Source organism: Copadichromis virginalis, linkage group LG3 (genome assembly GCF_057382275.1).
Source record: "Copadichromis virginalis isolate Kocher_CV1m ecotype Utaka linkage group LG3, C_Virginalis_male_GT1.1, whole genome shotgun sequence".
Taxonomy (NCBI): Eukaryota; Metazoa; Chordata; class Actinopteri; order Cichliformes; family Cichlidae; genus Copadichromis; species Copadichromis virginalis.
Genome location: NC_140620.1, coordinates 4,465,950 through 4,486,526, shown reverse-complemented (window position 1 = coordinate 4,486,526; position 20,577 = coordinate 4,465,950). Strand labels below are relative to the sequence as shown.

Here is a 20,577-nt window from a genome sequence, read left to right as displayed (position 1 = left end):
TAAATGTAAGTTTATTAATAAAACACCATATTTCTGCCGTTTTATAAGGATATGAATTGTACATACAATCAATTTCAGACTCAACCAACAAAAAGCCTCTCAGAACAATATTTATATTGTAACAGTTGCTATTGTAATGCAGTGTATCACCACATGGCGGCGCCTCCTGTCTCACGACTGGTGTCACCCCCTTTTTGTTCTTCTTCGCACTCCTCCTGTAATGGATGCTCCCGTGTGTACGCGGACTAGTGTGCTCTTTAGTAATGTGTGGTAGAGGTAGCACTTTTATTTTTGATATTGTAAATAAATGAGTACTTTTTGGAAAGTCAGAAGCTGTTGCTCATTCGCTACCCACCTGCACACCCCTGGCTTCATCTCCACTGCACGTTACAACTGGCGCCCGAACTTTTTCCCCTTGGACTTCAGACGATTTTTGCATCCCGCCGAGGATTCTTCTCTTCTAGCACGTGAACTGTCTCGGAAATCCCCCCAGTTTTGCAGACGCTCGGACGTTTTCTCCAGCCATGGCCGCAGCCTCAGCTCAGGTGGGACCCGACTAATTTCTGGATACCGTGGTGTGCCGCTGCTCCGCTTGGGAGAAAGAAAAAGAGAGAAGCTGACTCCGCGACGCGAATGGACTCCGTGGATTTGTTATTTGTTGTTGGTTTCATCTTCTAAGGATTAATTTTTCTGTGGAGAGCCTGGACATGAACATTTCTGCTGGCTTTTCATTCCCCTTTCCCTCTGCTGAGACTGACTGTAGCACATGTAAGTGATAGCTTGGCCGACTACAACCGTTGGTGCTGGTCTTTGGCTCAGTATAACAAAACGACTTAAAACTAATCTTGCATTGAGCTCTAGTGTTGCAGACATGCTATTGTAATAACATGGTTCTGATCACTCCAGTCTAATTTCAGTTGTTGGGCGAAATTTTATGTGGTTTTTCTAAATTTAATCTTTAACGCATTTTTGCTGTTTTGTCTTTCTAGTCTGACCTAACTGACTCTTTTACTGCTATATCAATAACTGCGCTGTGCCCTGGAGCGGCTTAATTTTTTTGAAATCGCAATGGCACACTTCCCAGACGACTCTGACTCAGACATGGAACTTACCTCGTTACCTATGTGCCAGATAGTTGAAAATGTGACTCCTAGCCTTAGCCAACAAGTGGTGGAGTTAAGAACTGAGGTGAATAAGCTTAGTGATTGTTCACGTGACTCACTGAACATACAGCAGTTTACTAAGGCAGTGGGACCAACTCACAACGGGGAACTCTCCCCCTCCTGCAGTCCCACAGTCTCCTGTTTTCCCAATGGCCACATCGACACCTCATGTTCATGTGATGGACAAAACTGAACCCACCAACAGTACCAATCCGTTCCTGCCCAGCAACCCATTTCAACCTACAAATCCTTTCCTCCCATCTCACTCACTTGAACTCAGCAGCACTTCCAGAGTGATTGCGGCAGCTTTACATCACGCAAAGCTGGAGCCTCCTGTGTATGCTGGGGACGGAAAAGTGCAACCTGAGGACTGGTTAAATGCAGTTGGCACATACAAAGCCTCATTGAACCTAACTGATGGGCAATTGCCAAACGAACTGCCACACTTTCTTGCAAAAGAGCCCGGGAAATGGTTCAAGGCACTGAGCTCCCACATCACATCATGGGCTCAATTCTGTCAACTGTTTAAGACAGTTTTTCTGCCCTCCGACAACCAAGAACGCATCCTGAGAGGAATTTTGGATCGTGTTCAGGCTCAGGACAAGCCGCTCCCAACCTTTGTCGCCCACATGTTGAGTGAGTTTGACAAACTGAAGAGCCCCCCACCTGAAAAAGACAGAATTGACCTAATTAGTAAACATGCTCTCGAAAAATACAGAGTTGCCCTGTATGGCGCTAATGTCACTTCTGTAATGGACCTGCTGCTACGCGCTCATGAGCTTCACTCAGTGCTTGGACCACAAAGACCACAGCCTGCTTTATGTAGCAAAGACAACTATAAGCCTGAACCTTACTGCTTCAAATGCTCTCAGCCAGGGTTCACTACACGCACCTGCCCAAACTGTAACACCCAACCTCATTTGCCACAACGAGCCTCGAACACCGCTAGGCATGGCCCAGTCCAGCCATTGCCAGCACCTGGCCCCTCTGACCCTGGCCATGAAAAGGTGGAATTAAGCAGCACCACATCCCAGCCACAATACAGGCAGTCGGGAAACTACAGGGGGGGGGGAGGACAGGACAGGACATTTCACAGAGGCCAACCTTCCCCCAGTTACTAACGGAGCCTCACACGCCCGATTCACTACAGGGTGGACACAGTCTTGGACACTTGGAAGACAATTTTTCACAAGTCCACTGGAATACCCCACTAAGAACGAAAGTGAACTTCAATGCTTCATCTGTGGATGCTACCCTCGACACGGGTGCTTCCCTCTCGGCTGTACGAGCAGATCTCATTCAAGTAAATGACTCTTACCCTAGAAACACAAGTGAGTGGAATGGTCCTGCAGTTAACCTCGCCAATAATGCTCCCTGTATCCCTGTTGGTGTTATTTGGCTCAATATTGGATTCATGAACAAGAACTTTTACCAGCGTTTTGCCATAATACCAGATTTGTCCTCTCCTTTCATTCTGGGAATGGATTTTATGGCAAGAGCTTCTGTTTCTATTCACATTCCCACTAGAACAGTCTACATTGAGGACATCCCCTGCCCACTCGCAGACAATGAAGAGGACCTTTAAAATGATTACTCACATTCACCTGGAACACTGATGTCTTTGGACTTGGTTCGCTCAGACTTAACAGCCAAACTGTCTGAAGCAAGTCTCTCAGAGAACAACAAGGATGCTTTACTAAATCTGCTCAGCAAGTTTAGCTCCTTGTTTGATGGTCAACTTGGTCGAACGGCTCTCACTGAGCACGCCATAGAGACTGGCAATGCAACACCTGTCAAACTCCCACCCTATCGCACGTCACCTGCTAAGACACGTGTGATTGAAGAACAAGTGCAACAAATGTTGAAGGACAACATCATTGAACCTTCCACAAGCCCTTGGGCAGCTCCTGTAGTCATTGTAAATAGAGCGGCCACGGAACCAAGGTTTTGTGTGGACTTTCGAGGGCTCAACCAAGTTACCCAAAAAGACTCTTATCCCCTGCCTCGTGTAGATGAGTCTTTGGAGTTTCTGGCAAGAGGAAAGTTTGTCTCAACATTGGACTTAGCGCGAGGCTATTGGCAGGTTGCTGTAGCAGAGGACTCGAAGCCTAAAACTGCCTTCATCTCTCACTGTGGTCTCTTCCAGTTTCGGGTGCTGCCCTTTGGGCTCTGCAACGCACTTGCAACTTTTCAGAGACTCATGAACTCTGTGCTTGCTGGCCCCATTTACAAAACGTGCGCAGTCTACCTGGATGACATTGTTATCGCCTCACCTACCTTTGAACAGCACTTAGTGGATCTTGAGGAGGTGCTGGGCAGACTCCAGGCTGCTGGCTTGTCATTGAAGCTCAAAAAGTGCCAATTCTGCCTCGATGAATTCACCTTTCTCGGGTACCGCATCACATCATCAGGTGTTAAGCCCGATCCGGACAAAGTAAAGGCGGTTAAGGAGTTTGATACCCCAACCTCAGTGAAACACATCCGTCAGTTCCTTGGCTTGACTGGCTATTATCGACGCTTCATTCAGAATTATGCCCGCCATGCCGAACCTCTTCACGCCATCACCAGAAAGGACAATGCTTTCCACTGGGACGACAGCTGTCGAAGGGCCATGGACACTTTGAAGGATCATGTCACATCAGCCCCGATCCTGTCATTTCCAGACTTCAACCGTCCCTTTTCCATTCACGCCGATGCATGTGACATTGGTCTTGGGGCAGTGTTGATGCAAAAGGATGACATGGGTCGTGAGTACGTTGTGGCTTTTGCTAGTCGCTCCCTTCACAAAGCTGAACTCCCCTACTGCACTTCAGAGAAGGAGTGCCTCGCTGTGATATGGGCTCTGGAACACTTCCGCCCATATGTTGAAGGTGTTCATGTTACTATCTTCACTGACCACAACAGTCTCAGGTGGCTCATGTCTCGTCAAAACCCAACGGGCTGACTCGCCCGCTGGTCACTTCGTTTGCAGGACTTTGATTTCACAATAGTGCACAAACCTGGTGCACAGAACAAAGTTCCCGACGCACTGTCACGCAACCCTTTGCCTCTGACCTGTGACAGGCCGACTGATCTTTTACCAGATCATGCTGTTATGGGCAGCCTGGACATTCGTACTCTGCCCCCCGTCATTCTGGCTGACCGTTCACAATTCAGACAGCTGCAGTTAGACGATCATGTCACAGGTCCACTCCTCAGAGACATTGAAGCAGACTCTCTGAACAGCTCGGACAACGCCACCTTGTTACAGTATGTTGTGTATGACTCTCTTTTGTATCACAGAGAACCCAAGTCCACATGTGCTTTGCACCCTTTGAAAGAGCTGAAACTGTTTGCCCCTACTTCCATGAGAGGCACCTTGCTGGACTATTACCATGACCACCCCACAGCAGGTCACTTGGGTGTTTCTAAGACATTGGCTAGACTGCGTTTTAGGTTTTTCTGGCCCAAAATGGCAGCTGATGTGAAACGCTATGTGATTTCATGCTCAGTGTGCCAACTCACCAAGCCAAGTCAGAAAAAAGCAGCCGGTCTTATGGTTCCCATTGTCCCCCAGAAACCCTGGCAGTATGTGGGTGTGGATTTTGTTGGGCCACTTCCCCGCACCCCCACTGGTAATGCTTATTTGATCGTGTTTGTTGACTATTTGACTAAATGGGTTGAAGCCAGTGCTGTCAAAGAAGCTACATCTCAGGTAGCAGCTGGTAAATTCGTCACTGACATTTTTGCTAGGCATGGTACACCCACTTACCTCGTTTCTGACAGAGGGTCTCCTTTTGTGAGTGAGCTTTTTGAACATGTTGTTTCTGCCTTAGGCTCGGTGCACAGACTCACTACGTCATATCACCCTCAGACAAATGCTACTGAACGCGTCAACCGGACTCTGAAAACTGCAATCCGCGCTTATGTAGGTGATAAGCACACATCATGGGACAAGTTTCTCCCTCAGATTTGCTTTGCTCTGCGCACCGCCCCCCATGACAGTACAGGTATGACTCCTGCCATGATGCTTTATGGTCGTGAGTTAGACACCCCGCTTGACCTTATCACTCAGCCTTCTACAGCAGGTGTTGATGAACCGGGTGTGCCTTACCCTGAGACTCTGAGAGCCTCCCTGCAGGAAGCTCACGACCACGCCAAAGCAGCTTTGGACTATAGCCATGACAGACAAAAACATTACTATGACTTGAGACATCGACATGCCACGTTTCGTGTTGGTGACCTTGTGAGAGTTAAGACGCACCCCAGGTCAGATGCTCAGTCTAACTTTACTGCTAAACTTGCACCACTGTTTCAGGGACCATTGTGTGTATCTCAGAGACTCAGTGATGTTAATTACAGGCTCACTTGGGTGGACTCTGGTGTGGATGCAGGTGTTTATCATGTTGTGAACATGTAACCGTTCCATACCTGGGACTCTCTCACTTCCAAAGAACATTCTGTTTCATTGCCTGCTGAGAGAGAGACCGCAGAGGGTCTGAAGTCTGACTCTCAGGCCCACCCTGGCCCCCCTGCAGACACTGACATTGACTCTGAGCCATTCCCCTTTGATTTACCGGACATTGACTCTTCTTCTGATGTGGGCGCTGTTCCAGAGAGTGTTTCACCCAGATCTGTCCAGCACCCAGCTGCTGGTGGACATTACAATCTCAGGCCCAGACGTTGCCCCAGAGTTACGTCTGGCTGGAGCAACAAAAGATGGACTAATGATTTTCACACAACCAGGCGTGATCTGAAGTGAAATGTTTTGGTTAAACCTGTTTGATGCTGTCTTGTTGCATTGCTACTTTGAGTCATGATATGTAGATGTTTCTGTTTGCTCTACTTAATCCAGTTTTATGGCTCTTTCGTGCGTTAAGGTTCATTCTTGGCATTTACTTAGAAAAAAAAAAAAAGTACAAAAGAAAAAAGTGAAAAAAAACGAAGGAAACTGATTTTCCACTGTACATATTCGTCTTATTTTCACCAATTTCATTTTTAAATGGTCTTTTGCCCTGTGTGTGTGCACCAATCTTAGCTGTAACCTCTATGTATAGGGTACTGTTAGGTGTGGTGTGTGCTTTTTCAGCTGTGTACGGCTGAGGACAGCCTTTTTCTCACCAGGGGGGACTATGTAACAGTTGCTATTGTAATGCAGTGTATCACCACATGGCGGCGCCTCCTGTCTCACGACTGGTGTCACCCCCTTTTTGTTCTTCTTCGCACTCCTCCTGTAATGGATGCTCCCGTGTGTACGCGGACTAGTGTGCTCTTTAGTAATGTGTGGTAGAGGTAGCACTTTTATTTTTGATATTGTAAATAAATGAGTACTTTTTGGAAAGTCAGAAGCTGTTGCTCATTCGCTATCCACCTACACACCTCCGCGGCTGGCTTCACCTCCACTGCACGTTACAATATGTTGATTTTTTTCGCCTACTCATATCATAATTTTTTTACTCCTGGTTCTGTATGTTCATGTTCTGTTCTTTTGTAAACTTCATCTGTTTGTATGTTGTATACTCATTGTGTTTCAATAAAGTTCGATTTAAAAAAAGGTACGTTCTAAACGAAGCTTCAGACGTCACTGATCACGTGACTCTGGCCAAACGAATCAAGCCTCGACATGGTGCTTCTGAATGAATGAATGATCGTTGGACTTTTGGATGTGTGAAACATTATGTATCACCCTCTGTGAAGAGACTTTCTCCTCAGCCTGCCAACGGGGATTCGGGGTGGGAAGCGTTCACCCCAACGTGGAAGTCGGGTGTTATAGGGTTTGTTTGGTTTTTTTTTTTTTTTTTTTTTTTTGCACTGTTGTAATGGTATATGGTGGTTGGCCAAATGTCAAGGCCACAATTTTTTGTTGTCTGGAGAATTACGATCTACAATCGCGTGGATTACATGCCTTTTAATAATATAAAACTGGTGTCACTGAATGTGAATGGTCTGAATAACCCAATCAAAAGAAGTAAAGTGGTAACAAAACTCAAAAAAGAAAAGGCACAGGTAATATTCTTGCAGGAGACTCACCTGCCCCAACAGGAACATGAAAAATTGAAAAGATTTGGTTATAAAAATACCTATTACAATTCCTACAGACAAAGTCAGAAAAGAGGAGTAGCTATTTTAATAGCAAACTCTGTACAATTTGAATGCCACAAAGAAGTGTCTGATAAAGAGGGTAGATACTTACTAATTAAAGGGAAATTGGAAAATAAACTAGTTACCCTGGTTAATATCTACGCCCCACCAGGAAGTAAGAAAAGTGATTACCAAGATTTATTCAATTTAGTGACACAAGAATCTGAAGGTCTGGTGATATGTGCAGGGGATTACAATGTTGTGCTAAATCGGGATATTGACACTACCAGTGCTGCAACATGTAAACATCGTCTGTCTAATTTTATGAATACAATATTACAAGAGGTGGGACTGATTGATGTATGGAGAACACGTAATCCTCAAACCAGGGACTACACCCACTACTCTGCACCTCATGCCACATATTCGAGAATTGATTATTTTCTAATTAATATTGAAGAACTTCATAATGTTACAGATTGTAAAATAGGTGTGGCAGATGTCTCAGACCATAGTTTGATTAGTCTAGAAATCCGTCTCGATAATAGGAAAATACATACAGCATGGAGACTTAATTTGGCTATTTTAAATAGGGATGAACATGTTAAGAAAATTAAAGAAGATATAAAAATATATATAGAAGACAATGATACCGGAGATGTGAGCCCAACTATACTTTGGGATGCATTAAAGGCAGTCTTAAGGGGAAAACTCATAGCCCTAACAGCAGCACAAAAAAAAGCGCGACTGGCCCTATATAAAAATTTGATAGAAAAACTTAAACATCTGGAGAGGGAACATAAACTACTTAAAAATCCTGAAATTCTAGAAGAAATATCAGACATCAGAAACCAAATTGATGAATTACTAAAAGAAGAAGTAGAAAAAAAGGCTAGGTATATGCAACAAACCTATTACGAATCAGGGCCCAAAGCAACTAAAATACTTGCCAGTAGACTGCGTAAAAAGCAGAGATCAAGGATTATTGATAAAGTAAGAAATTTGGATAGTAACAAATTACACTATATGCCTAATGAGATAGAAAATGAATTTAAAAAATATTACACGAGACTGTATTCACAACCGGCAGCCGCAGACCTTGAGACAATAAAAAAATTTTCTTGACCCGCTGGATCTGCCCTCCATAGGAGATACCCAAAACAAGTTACTGATTTCACAGATTACAGATAAGGAACTAGATACAGTTATTGCCGAACAAAAAACAAATAAAGCCCCAGGAAGCGATGGCTTTCAGGCTGAATTTTACAAAGTTTTCAAAGAAGAACTCAAGCCACTTCTTCTATCTTGCTTCAACTGGACTCTGAATCAGGGAATAGCTCCACCATCATGGGGAGAAGCTATTATAACAATCTTACCCAAAGAAGGAAAAAACAAAGAATACTGCAAGAATTATAGACCCATTTCCCTCCTAAATAACGACTATAAATTGTACGCTTCGATCATTAGCAAAAGACTCCAAAAATTTGTACCAGATCTGATAGAAGTGGATCAAACTGGATTCATCAAGGGACGTCAGGCACAGGACAATATAAGGAGAGTCCTTCACATTATTGACAATGCAGAAAAAACGAATATCAGTACTGTGTTAATTAGCTTAGATCAAGAAAAGGCATTTGATAGCGTAAGCTGGCTCTTCCTATTTGGAGTATTGGAAAAATTCGGGTTTAAGGACAGCTCAATACAATGTATAAGGACAATCTATAATCAACCTACAGCTAGAATCAAGGTGAATGGTAGTCTGACAGATAGAATTCGGCTATATAGAGGTACAAAACAGGGCTGTGTCTTGTCACCAATTCTTTTTGCTTTATATGTTGAGCCACTAGCACAAGCAGTGCGACAACATTCAAAGTTGGAGGGGGTATCCCTTGCTGGACAAAAACACCTTATTGGATTGTTTGCTGATGACGTTATTATTTTTCTACGAAACCCTGACAAGTGCTTCCCAATTTTGATGCAACTATTCCATACCTTTGAATACTTATCAGGCTATAAAATTAATGTATCCAAAACACAAATTCTATCATTCAATTATATACCCTCCCAAAAGATCAGAGACGAATACAAATTAAATTGGCACTCGAACAACATGAAATATTTGGGCGTAACCTTGACAAAATCATTATCAGATATGGCGGACATAAACTATAATCAGGTGGAGGGCAACATTAGAAAAGATCTAGAACGGTGGTCGGCAACACCTACAAACTTCTACTCAAGAATCCAAATAATAAAGATGAATGTTCTCCCAAGACTGTTATACATGTTTCAGTCACTCCCACTTCCTATATCTCAAAAAAAATTCAAAATATGGGACAAGATGATATCAAGGTTTATTTGGGGTGGGAAGAAGCCCAGAATAAGACTAACAACACTGCAACTCCCGAAGCGCAAGGGAGGGATGGCCTTGCCGAACCTAAGGGAATACTTCTATGCAGCCCAACTCAGACCACTTGCTGGTTGGTGTAGACCAGAATATGAGGCAAGATGGAAGGAAATTGAGAAAGAAATCGAGGGAAACAACATTCAGATTTTTATCTCTGACAAACATTTAATGACAAAGAATAAAAGTGGAATGAATCAAATTGTGAAATTTACATTAGACATATGGCACACAGTAATAGAAAAATGTCAGTTAAAAGAACAATTATTTATACTCAGATGGTTTAGACATGATAAAAATTTCAAGGCAGGACAATTGGACCAAACATTCAAACAGTGGGAACTAAAAGGGATTACAGCAGTTTGTACCCTTATGAAAAACGGAGGACTAATGAGTTTCCAACAACTAAAAAACAAATACACATTGGAAAATAGAGATTTCTTTAGATATTTGCAAGTTAGGGACTACTACGCAAAACAAATAAAATCTGACTGGCTTGGGAAACCACTGGGGGTTGTCGGAAAAGTAAAAGATTGCTATGAACATAAACAATTTAAAACTATTTCCACCTTCTATAGGTCATTAGAAGAAAATAGACAAGATTCAACACTCTATATTAAAAAGAAATGGGAAGTTGAACTGACCATAAAAATAACAGAGAAAGAATGGCTCAATATGTGTGAATTGCAACACAGTACAACTAATTCGCCGTTGTGGAGGGAATTTTGTTGGAAAAATTTGACACGTTTTTTCATTACACCCAAAATAAAAAGCAAACTGACCTCAAGTTTACAAAATTGTTGGAGATTGTGTGGAGAAATGGAAGCGGATCATTCTCATGTATTCTGGAAATGCATTAAAATTAAAAAGTATTGGGAAGACTTAAAAATGAATATGGATAATATTTTGAGTTATACATTCCCAAATACTTGCCAAGTGATGTATCTAGGAAACATAAAAGAATACATACAAAAAGAGGACGTGTATTTAGTCAAAATAATTCTGGCCGCAACAAAAAAAGCAATTACAAAGAAGTGGTTACATCCAGATCCTCCCACCCAGCGGGATTGGATCAGTATTGTAGAGGATATCTCAGAGATGGAAAAAATAACACTCAACATTAGACTGATGGGAGGTAAATACGACAGACTATGGAGGAAGTGGAAAACATTCAGAAGTGACACAAATGAAATAACATAATAGGTTTTCTTTTTTTTTCTTTCTGCAATGTGATAAATGGAGAAAGATATGTAAACTCCAGACTCTATGTTTGTTTATATGTATGTCTGTTTGTTATTTTCTTTACTGTATGTCCACAATGTCAAAATAACCTAATAAAAATCAAAGTTAAAAAAAAAATGAATGAATGAGGAATAGGACCCCCCCCCCCCCCCCCCCCCGACTTACACACACAACAACAAAGACAACACAAGGGAATACAGTCGGAGATCGGCAGCGTTGGGAGAATGACACTGAAAAAATTTACACAACAATGGGAAAAATACAAGAGGAAAAAAAGAGACCTCTTCACACGCTGGGCAACCTATGGGAGGACAGCATGAGAACAGGAAACAAAAAAAACTCCTCTGCACAGAGAGCACATTAATGTCCACATCACAACATCAGAGCACATGACAAGCCACAGGGGATGGATAGGGTGGTGGGGGGTAATCCGAAGGAACACAGCAGTCGTCCTGCCCCATGCTATCATTTCAGCGCGGCACACAGACCCGCTGTCTTCCCCCGCAGGAACAAAGCATCGAAGGCGTTTGGAAGGGAGGGGGGAGTGCGTGCTTATCAGTGTAAGTGTATGTGTGTGCGTGTCCAGAGTTCAGCTGAGACAGTGTCTTTCGGCCTATCAGGCTAAGTAAACAGTCCTCCAGCCGATCCAGGTGTCCTTCATGGGATGGGAAGAATAGTCATCACACAGTCGTTATCAGGGAGTTGTTTTGGTGGGCTCCAGCCTTGGGCCTAGCAGCTGGCGCCGTGGTGACCAAATGCAGAATATTGTTGATTTCTCCTTTATGCGAGCAGCGAATTTAGCACTCTGACACTGGGGCCTCGATTTCCCGTTGGAGCGCTGCGAGCCTCCCCATGATGGTATCAAGCTTCTGTTCCGTGGTGTTGTCATTCTGTTGATTCTGAGACCCCACAGCTGCAGTGAGCCGTTCTGCGATGTTATCCAACTTCCGCTCAAGGGTGTTATTGTGAGCAGGCCCCTCTCTGATGTATCCCATCATACGCTCAATGGTGTTAGTTTGAGTCTTCACGGCAGCTGTAAGCATCTCCAAGGTGTTAACCATTCGGTGTGGGAGGCCGCGCCTCGTCCCATCGCTTCAATTCCAGCGGTCAGCTTAGGGGGGGTTTGAACAGCTGGTTCCGCTCTCTTATTTCTCCGATAAGTCAGGGCCAAGCCAGCTCCGATCAGCAAGAACCCTGTTATCATGGTTCCGAATAGGTAAATATCCTCAGCGTCCTCGATAGACAGTCCCGCCAGGCACAAGATCCTCCAGGTCTGCCACCCATCCATCGTGTATCCGGCAGGGAAAGTCCCTCCAGGGCACTCGGGCTCTCCCGAGCCCAGACTTCTCGTTGAGAAGAGGGTGTCAATAGCATTCAGAGACCAGTTGATCAAATCCATAATTTCCTGTTAGGTTATAGAAAACGACAGTGAGAGACTGTTCCAGGGAAAAGTAGTGCACACAAGACAAGACAGGACACAAGAGGCTAAGCAGGGAAGATAAGGGGAAGGAGGAGAGGAGAAAAGTGCGACCGCCTTCACCGAGAGCCAAGTAGAAAGAAGCTACTTGATCTTTCTGACACACGCACCGGAGCGTCAGCTTCAAGCGAACCATCACTACCTCTCACATCTAAAGGTGTCAAGGTAACTTTGAACTGAGTTCAGTCAATCTGGAGTTTTTCCAAGTTTTCTGTTGCTCTGTGTGAGAGAAGAGCGTTAAAGGCGGGGCTCTCCAGAGTCCAGCAAAACAGGAAACCACAGCTGGGTGTGTGTAAGTGTGCAAACCAATAGAATGCATCGTGGTGGGGGGGCATCACGGGCAAGAAAAAAAATAATAATCGGTCGTACCCATGCTTCCCCGACGTCATGCCAGCGCATATTGGGAAATTCGTAGGCACCGATCGGTTTTCTATCAGCCATTTGCTGGGAGTAAGGGCGCCCTCCGTTTGCGAGATGCGCCTGCTGCTGGCGGCACAGGGAGGAGAGGGCGGGGTGGCGGGGAGTCTCTGGCTGGCTGGAGCGGCATCTAATAACCAACTCGCAAAACAAAATAAAAACAACACAACAAACAGATATTATGATACAGACTTATAATCTGCACCGATGTTCTTTCTAAATTCTATAAAGTGAGCGCGAGAGCCCTCGGTGCGCCTGCGTGCTGCTGAAGTCAAAGTAAACTTTATTGTTATCTCCGCTACAGACAGTCCAGCATATAGAGAGACGAGACGACGAGGCTGCAGTTACAGCGGTGCAAGTAAACAAACAATAAATATAAGAAGAGTAAGAAAATAAATCTACACTTTAGGACTCGGGGTAAAGGATCAATAACAATTTAAATTTATAATTTACAGTTTGATGATTTAAAGTCTCACACAACCCGTCAAAAGGGGCGGGGCCGGCTGCTTCCAAGTAGAGCACATTTCATTTATAATGATGTAAATCCAAGCCCATCATGGATTCACGATCTGAATCCTGGGTTGTGTGAAATCCCAGAAATCAACCTTAAACAAAGTGAATCTGTGAACTAAGGTGTAGGTCTGTTAGGTTAATTGTGCTGATCCTCGGGTTGGGGGATTTGTGTTTGTACTGGAGCACAAAATTCAAACCAATGGAAGATGGACAACAAAAGTTCAAAGCCATCAGGTGCTCAGGTTAGAAAAAAGAGAAAAGATGCAGGTAAGCAGACGTGTGATTGGATAATGGCAGGTCATCCTGAACCAATCAGACTAAACTCCAAACAATACATTATGTTACAGATTTTAATATTAATTAGTCATTGTTACTTGTTGATTTGTCCTTTTCTCATTGTGTGACGAATTATGACGACTGTTTGGTAGCTGTTATTGTCTCTCTCTCTCTCTCTTCATGTGTGTTTCTCTGGTGAAACAATAGTTTTGTGTTAATGTTAGGGCTGCACGATTTTGCATAAAATGAGAATCACCATTTTTTGGCTTAGAATTGAGATCATGATTCTCTTATAACAATAAATAAACATAAAACAACAAATGTCTCTCGTTTTGTTGTTGCAGCAAAATGTTGTCCTGCTTGAAATTCCGTCTCCACCATTGCTCGACGCTGCGTGTACAGAGCAGGTAGTGCAACAATAGAAAAATAGTTGCGGGACGGCACTGTGTAGCGTTTGTCTAGGGTGTTGATCGTTTTCCTAAATCCCTCATTTTGCACAGTGTTGATGGAGCCATATCTTTGGTCAGGTGATAAGTGATAGCCTCCGTAATGTCTTTGTGCCTGCGGGAGTTCGACGTGTATAGGGAAGCGCTGTATAAGGTTCCCGTTATTGATGTTTGGGTGGTTGACCGGGACGGATTTTCTCCTGTCACTTTCTCGTCATCCCTGACGTGCTCTCCGTTGTTGTTTCCCTGCTAATTTTAGCATCACACGGCACAGCTTCTGTATAACGTGGTATAAGGCTCCGCCCTTGTCATTTGTTGAGCAGGAAGAGTGAGCGCTTGTTTTCATGCAGAGTACGTCCCGGATCAAAATGTGGTACATTTGATCCCTGTTGTCTTTGCTTGATGATTGGTTTGAGTCTTGACAATCCACATTGCTGGCGTTGCATCTTTCAATGGCAGCAATGGCAGGTATCAGTGCTCAAAGCTTTTGTGTTTGTTTCCAACAAGTTGCCCACCTCGGGAAACAAAAATGTGTTCTTTTACTTGTCAGATGAACATATGAGCCACTTTGACTCTTCAGTGCAGTGTGGAGCCTAACAAAGATCTGTTTTGTGTCCCAGCTGATCAGCAGGAGGAGGAGAGTCTGACGGAGCAGCAGAGGAACATTTTCATCTACTTGGACTCAGCTCAGCCACTACAGAGGAAACAATGAGCTCAACACAGAAGGTGACAGACAGAGCAGGACCATATGACCAAAGATATTTATCACCATATACATTTGAACATTTGCCATAACGATGTAGCTGACGATAGAATTGACACCAGACAAAATACTTTACAGCTGCACAACTTTATTAAAAACCCATCAATGTATTTTCACTGAAACAAGCAGCTGTTGTTTATGTGCATTAAAGTTATATAAAAATCTAACAGTGCAAATGCAAATTCCTCGCTGACAGTTTAACCAAAAGGCGTTTCCAGTGGAAACTGGCCGACACATCCTGAGCATAACCATGTATAATATCCACTAAACTTCAGAAGAGGTTATACAGTCGTGGCCAAAAGGTTTGAGAATTGCATAAATATTGGAACCTGGAGAAGTTGCTGCTTAAGTTTTTATAATAGCATTTTGCCTGCACTCCAGAATGTTATGAGGAGTGATCAGATGAACTGCATCGTCCTTCTTTGCCATGAAAACGAACTTAATCCCCAAAAAGCCTTACCACTGCATTTCATTGCTGTCATCAAAGGACCTGCTGAGACCATTTCAGTGATCGTCTTCTTAACTCAGGTGAGAATGTTGGCGAGCACGAGGCTGGAGATCATCATGGCTGTATCCCGATTCAGGTTCTGCAGCTTTAAAGTCCTCAAGGGCCGCGTACTCAAAGACCGCTAAGGCCGAAGTGCGAGGCTCGTAGGCTCGTGAAATGGGACGTCTAGCCTCCGTCGCGCTGCCCAGGTTGCCTAGCAACCATGATACTAACAGCTGGAAACGTTTCATACAGCTTTGTTTGACAGAAATGAAGGAGAACATATTTAGTTCATTTGTTTCTACATGAGCTCTGTGTGATTTGATGAGTATCTGAGGCTGAGACCACAGGACTGAAACATGATTGTTGGGCTTCATTTCTGTGCTGCTGGCTCTTCCTCCTCCTCTTCCTCACACACTGCTGAGTTTGTCCTGGTGGATCATCAGGGCTGCAAAGCCTCACAGATGATGTGCAGCAGTGGGTCCCTCAGTCTGTCCTCACTCTGGACACTTGCAGTCGTCACACATGGAAATCAAATGTGTGATAAGCTGCAGGATTCAAACACAAGTGTAACTTATAAACACATGTTCATACTTTTATTCCACAATCAGAGAGAAAGAAACAGACAGAGAGTGCAGGACAGACACAGGTGACAGTCTCAGGTGTACACACTGCTACACAACAGCACCAGAGAAGCAGGATTTAGTGTTTGTGTTATTACGAGTGTAAACAAGAAGAGTTCCAGATGGTGCAGTGGACACATGTGTGACTGCTGTGATTAAAGCATCTTTCTTTCAGCTTAACGAGTGAACCGTCAGCTCGTTCAAACACACGTTAAAGTGCGTTTGGCTCGACACCACCGAACAGAGGCAGCAATATAACACAGCTAACATTAACAGTGCAGTGGATCCTGCTTGTGCCGTGATGTTCAGGACTGCAAACCAAGCAGCATCACTGACTTTCAGCTTGTTGTGTTTGTGGATATATGACTGACTTTAATTATCCACAAAATCATCACATTCTCTGTCAGATTAAGGTCGACTATTGAACGGCGTATATTTTAAAGGCTTTAAAACCAAGTTAACGCTGAAAGTACAAACATCACTAATGTCACATAACTCTGCCGACAAGGCATAGCTATGGCTATGAAATGCTCTTTGTGTATCACTTCTTCATTATGAAAGATGTCATTAATGCACTAGTAATGTCTCATCTGGAGTATTGTTCAATCATTTGGTCAGCAGCTAATAAGACAGATCTTAACAGACTTCAGTTAGTCCAGAATAAGGCGTCCAGATTAGTGTGAAGATGTTCATACTATACTAATATTGATCAAATGCATAATAACCTTTCTTGGCTTCCTGTACAGGCTAAAATATTCTATGGCTTACTTGTAGTTCTAAAGAAAGCAATTCTGTTAAACACACCACATTTATTCTGCTCAGCTGCAGTATCCAGATGAAATACATCATCATATTACACAGTTTTCAACAAGCTGCAATTTAGTAAATGCTCGAGTTAAAAGTAACGTTTTGTAAAACTGTTACATTTAGAGCAACTTTTAAGTGGAATAAGTTGCCTTAAAAAATTAGAGAATTATTCAAAACTTCAATGAACACTTAAAAGCCGATTTACAGAGCTTTTAGTTGTTGTAAATATTGTAAGACACGATTTGTTTTTGAAATTTGTGTAATGTGCCTCAATGTTATTGATATTATTATTATTATTATTATAATTTCCGGGGGCGAGGTCACTGAGGCAGTTAAACAACTCCTTGGTGGCAGAGCCCCTGGTGTTGATGAGGTCCGCCCCGATTTCCTGAAGGCTCTGGACATTGTAGGGCTGTCCTGGTTGACACGCCTCTGCAATGTTGTGTGGAGATCAGGGGCAGTACCTGTGGACTGGCAGACCGGGGTGGTGGTCCCCATCTTTAAGAAGGGGGACCGGAGGGTGTGTTCCAACTACAGGGGGATCACACTCCTCAGCCTCCCTGGGAAAGTCTATGCCAGGGTGCTGGAGAGGAGAGTTCGTCCGTTAGTCGAACCTCGGATACAGGAGGGACAATGCGGTTTTCGTCCTGGTCGCGGAACACTGGACCAGCTCTTTATCCTCTCGAGGATACTTGAGGGTGCATGGGAGTTTGCCCAACCAGTCTACATGTGTTTTGTGACTTGGAGAAGGCATTCGACCGTGTCCTTCGGGGTGTCCTGTGGGAGGTGTTGCGGGAGTATGGGGTGTCTGGCCCATTGCTACGGGCCATTCGATCCCTATACAACCGTTGCAAGAGCTTGGTTCGCATTGCCGGCAATAAGTCGGACTCGTTCCCGGTGGGTGATGGGCTCCGCCAGGGCTGCCCTTTGTCTCCGGTTCTGTTCATAATTTTTATGGACAGGATTTCTAGGCGCAGCCAAGTGGCAGAGGGCTTTCGCTTTGGTGGCCTCAGAATCTCATCTCTGATTTTTGCGGATGATGTGGTTCTGTTGGCTTCATCGGGTGAGGGCCTCCAGCTCACACTGGAACGGTTTGCAGCCGAGTGTGAAGCAGCGGGAATGAGGATCAACACCTCCAAATCTAAGGCCATGGTTCTCAGCCGGAAAAGGGTGGAGTGCCCACTCCGGGTCGGGGATGAGTTCCTGCCCCAAGTGGAGGAGTTCAAGTATCTCGGGGTCTTGTTCGCTAGTGATGGGAGAAGGGAGCCGGAGATCGACAGACAGACTGGGGCTGCAGCTGCAGTAATGCGGACGCTGCACCGGTCAGTCGTGGTGAAGAGGGAGCTGAGTGTAAAAGCGAAGCTCTCAATTTTTTTTTTTTTTTTTTTTTTTCCTAAATGACATCAGAAACAGCAGTATGCGACATTACGTGATGGCAGAGCTTCAGTTCATCCTTTGTCATTTTTTTTTTTTTTTTTTTAAATAAATAGGACAGGGGGAATGAATGAGAGAGAGAGGGGGAGAGAAAGAAAGAAAACCAAAGGGGAGAAGAGACGGTGAGAAGGGGGGGGAAGAGAGAGAAAAAATAAAAAAAAAACTCCTGGGTCACCTGTATGGAGAAAAAAAACAAAAAAAAAACAAACAAAAACAAACAGAGGAGACAGCAAACAACAAAGAGCAACATAATAATAGAGAAAACAAAGCACCATCACAATAAACTAGCTAGTCATAGATATCAGTATTTACTAAGTAATAAACGATATTGTGCAGCACGCAAGATAGACAGCGCACAGTGTGCTTTGAGGCAGCAGCCAAGAAAGCTTTAGTCCGCGTCTGTGAATACCCATGTGTGCATACCTGTGTGGATCAGCATGCTTGCATTCCAAAGGTTTCTCCATGTAATGATCTGCTAGGGAGTGTGGGGGGGCCACAGCCCCGTCCTCCAGGGTGTGAAGCGGGTATGGAGGAGATCAAAACTCCAGACATCCAGAGGCCCCCAGAACACAAGAGACCATGGAAGACCAACAGAGGAGCAGCCGTGCCACTGTCCCAGTAAGAGCTGAGGAGAGTCCCAGATGAGGGCTCGCCCAGCAGCCGCGGAGCAGAAGTCAGGGGGAGTTGCAGTGACGCGCCCGTGAGCTCCGCCGGCCCCCAGCTGCGCCTGAGTGACCGAGCCCTAGGCCGAGAGGCTGGGGGCACCCCACCTCCAAAGGGGCCCGAGCGAGCCCCAGGCCCCAGGCCCCGACAAGCGGCCGCCAAGGAGTGAGCCGGTGTGTACCCGGACGCCCACCCCCAGACACAAAGAACCACCAACACACCGACACCTGAGGGAGTCCGCCACCGGCAGGGGAAGTGGTGGTGGGTGGAGATAGGCCTCCAAACCTTGGAAGGCCTGAGGTGTCCCCAGAGAGGTGGCGTCTGATACCCAACCTGACATATAGACACAGACATACAGGCACACACAGACACAAACATCCATTCCCACCCTCATGCTCTCATATGCACTCACTCCACACTCAACCAACGTGGAGACAGACATAAAGAGACGCTGTACACACAATCACACTCCCCAAGCGTACTCTACAAACCGGGTCTAGGTACCCTTGCCCCTGGAGGGGGGAATTGCACCCAGACCCAGGTGGTGTTACCCTTTTCCCTGCGGTGGGGAGAGGCAGACCACCCCGACTCCGCAGCAGCAGGGAGGCCCCACACCCCAGACCGCAGTCGGACGGCCAACTCCTCCTACTAGCCCTCCCGCTCCAGCAGGCCGCAGAGAATGGGGGTGGGAGAAGACTCCAAACCTCCCTCCACCCGCTCATTGTAGTGTTGATGCATATGTGTTCTAAGGTGCAATTAAAACCCAGGAGGGCATGGAGCTACCTGCCAAGGAGCAGCAGGTAAGCGCATAGTCCCTCCTGCTAACCCTCAATGACTAAGTGTATTTAAAATTGAGAGGTGGGCAACGACGTCAGGGGTGAGGTATACACCCTGATGGTGATTTGGACTCCGTGATTGTGCCCACCCCCAAGATCCTATATGTATGTGTAATGAGAGTGTGAATAATGTGAATGTCTAAGTTGTGGGATAAAATTGAGGCAGAGGCAGCCAGAAGGGGACAGGGGAGGGGGGTAGCCTCCTCTGCACCCTGGTGACATACCCCCACTCCAAGGCCCTGCATGTGTGGGTGGTTGTGGAGGAGCGGGAAGAGGGAGGCAGCTGGAGATGGGGAGGGAAGGAAGGGGGGGGCAGGTAACCCCTCCCTGGGGCCAGCTCCCCCGCTGACCCCAGTAGGCACTCCCACCCTCCGCGACCCGCCAGGGAAGGGGGGCCCAGGCCCATCAGACCGGGGCCCAGTGCAGTAGCGCCCCCCGGCTCCACAGAGCCCTGGACAGCCCACCCAACCCCACCACAGAGAAAACTGCACCCACCCCACCAACCACACATCTTCCAGACTACATAAGACGGTAAACGCCCAGGCTGAGATCTTCCTCCACCTCTCCTGTATCTCCCCCTCCTGCAGAGAGTTCCTGAGAGAAGAAAGCTCCTGCAAGATGTGACCATCCCCCCCACCAGTTGAAGAGCCCCCCAGGCGGCTCGATGCACCGGCGGCACCCTGCTCCAGGGCCGGGCCCCCATGCACCCACCCGCCCACAACCCCGGCAACACACCAACCAGGACCCGAGCCCCCGAGGCCCGGCCCGGGCCCCAGCCCAGAGACGGAGCGCCCCCAGAACCTCACGCCCATCCCGGACCCACCCAGGGGCAGCCAGGTTGCCAGGTCAGTAACCCACGTCCGTCAGCACAGACCCTCCCCTAGCCCCGCTGCACGCAGCCGCGAGGAAACAGTCACCTGAGAGCCAACAGAGCCCTCAACCGGACGTGACCGCTACCCCGGGTTG

General features: G+C 45.7%; 1 protein-coding gene and 1 pseudogene across 1 annotated transcript in view; both read left to right on the top strand.

Annotated features, from left to right (window-relative positions):
• LOC146712371 (uncharacterized) overlaps window positions 1-20,577 on the top strand; it is a 39,106-nt gene that overhangs the window by 8,013 nt on the left and 10,516 nt on the right. Inside the window, exon 2 of the mRNA XM_085442260.1 lies at window positions 14,619-14,724. Coding sequence (XP_085298386.1) covers window positions 14,707-14,724 — 18 coding nt within the window. The 5' untranslated portion in view covers window positions 14,619-14,706. The remainder of the gene's footprint in view (window positions 1-14,618; window positions 14,725-20,577) is intronic.
• Window positions 149-3,314, top strand: LOC146712372 (uncharacterized; annotated as a pseudogene).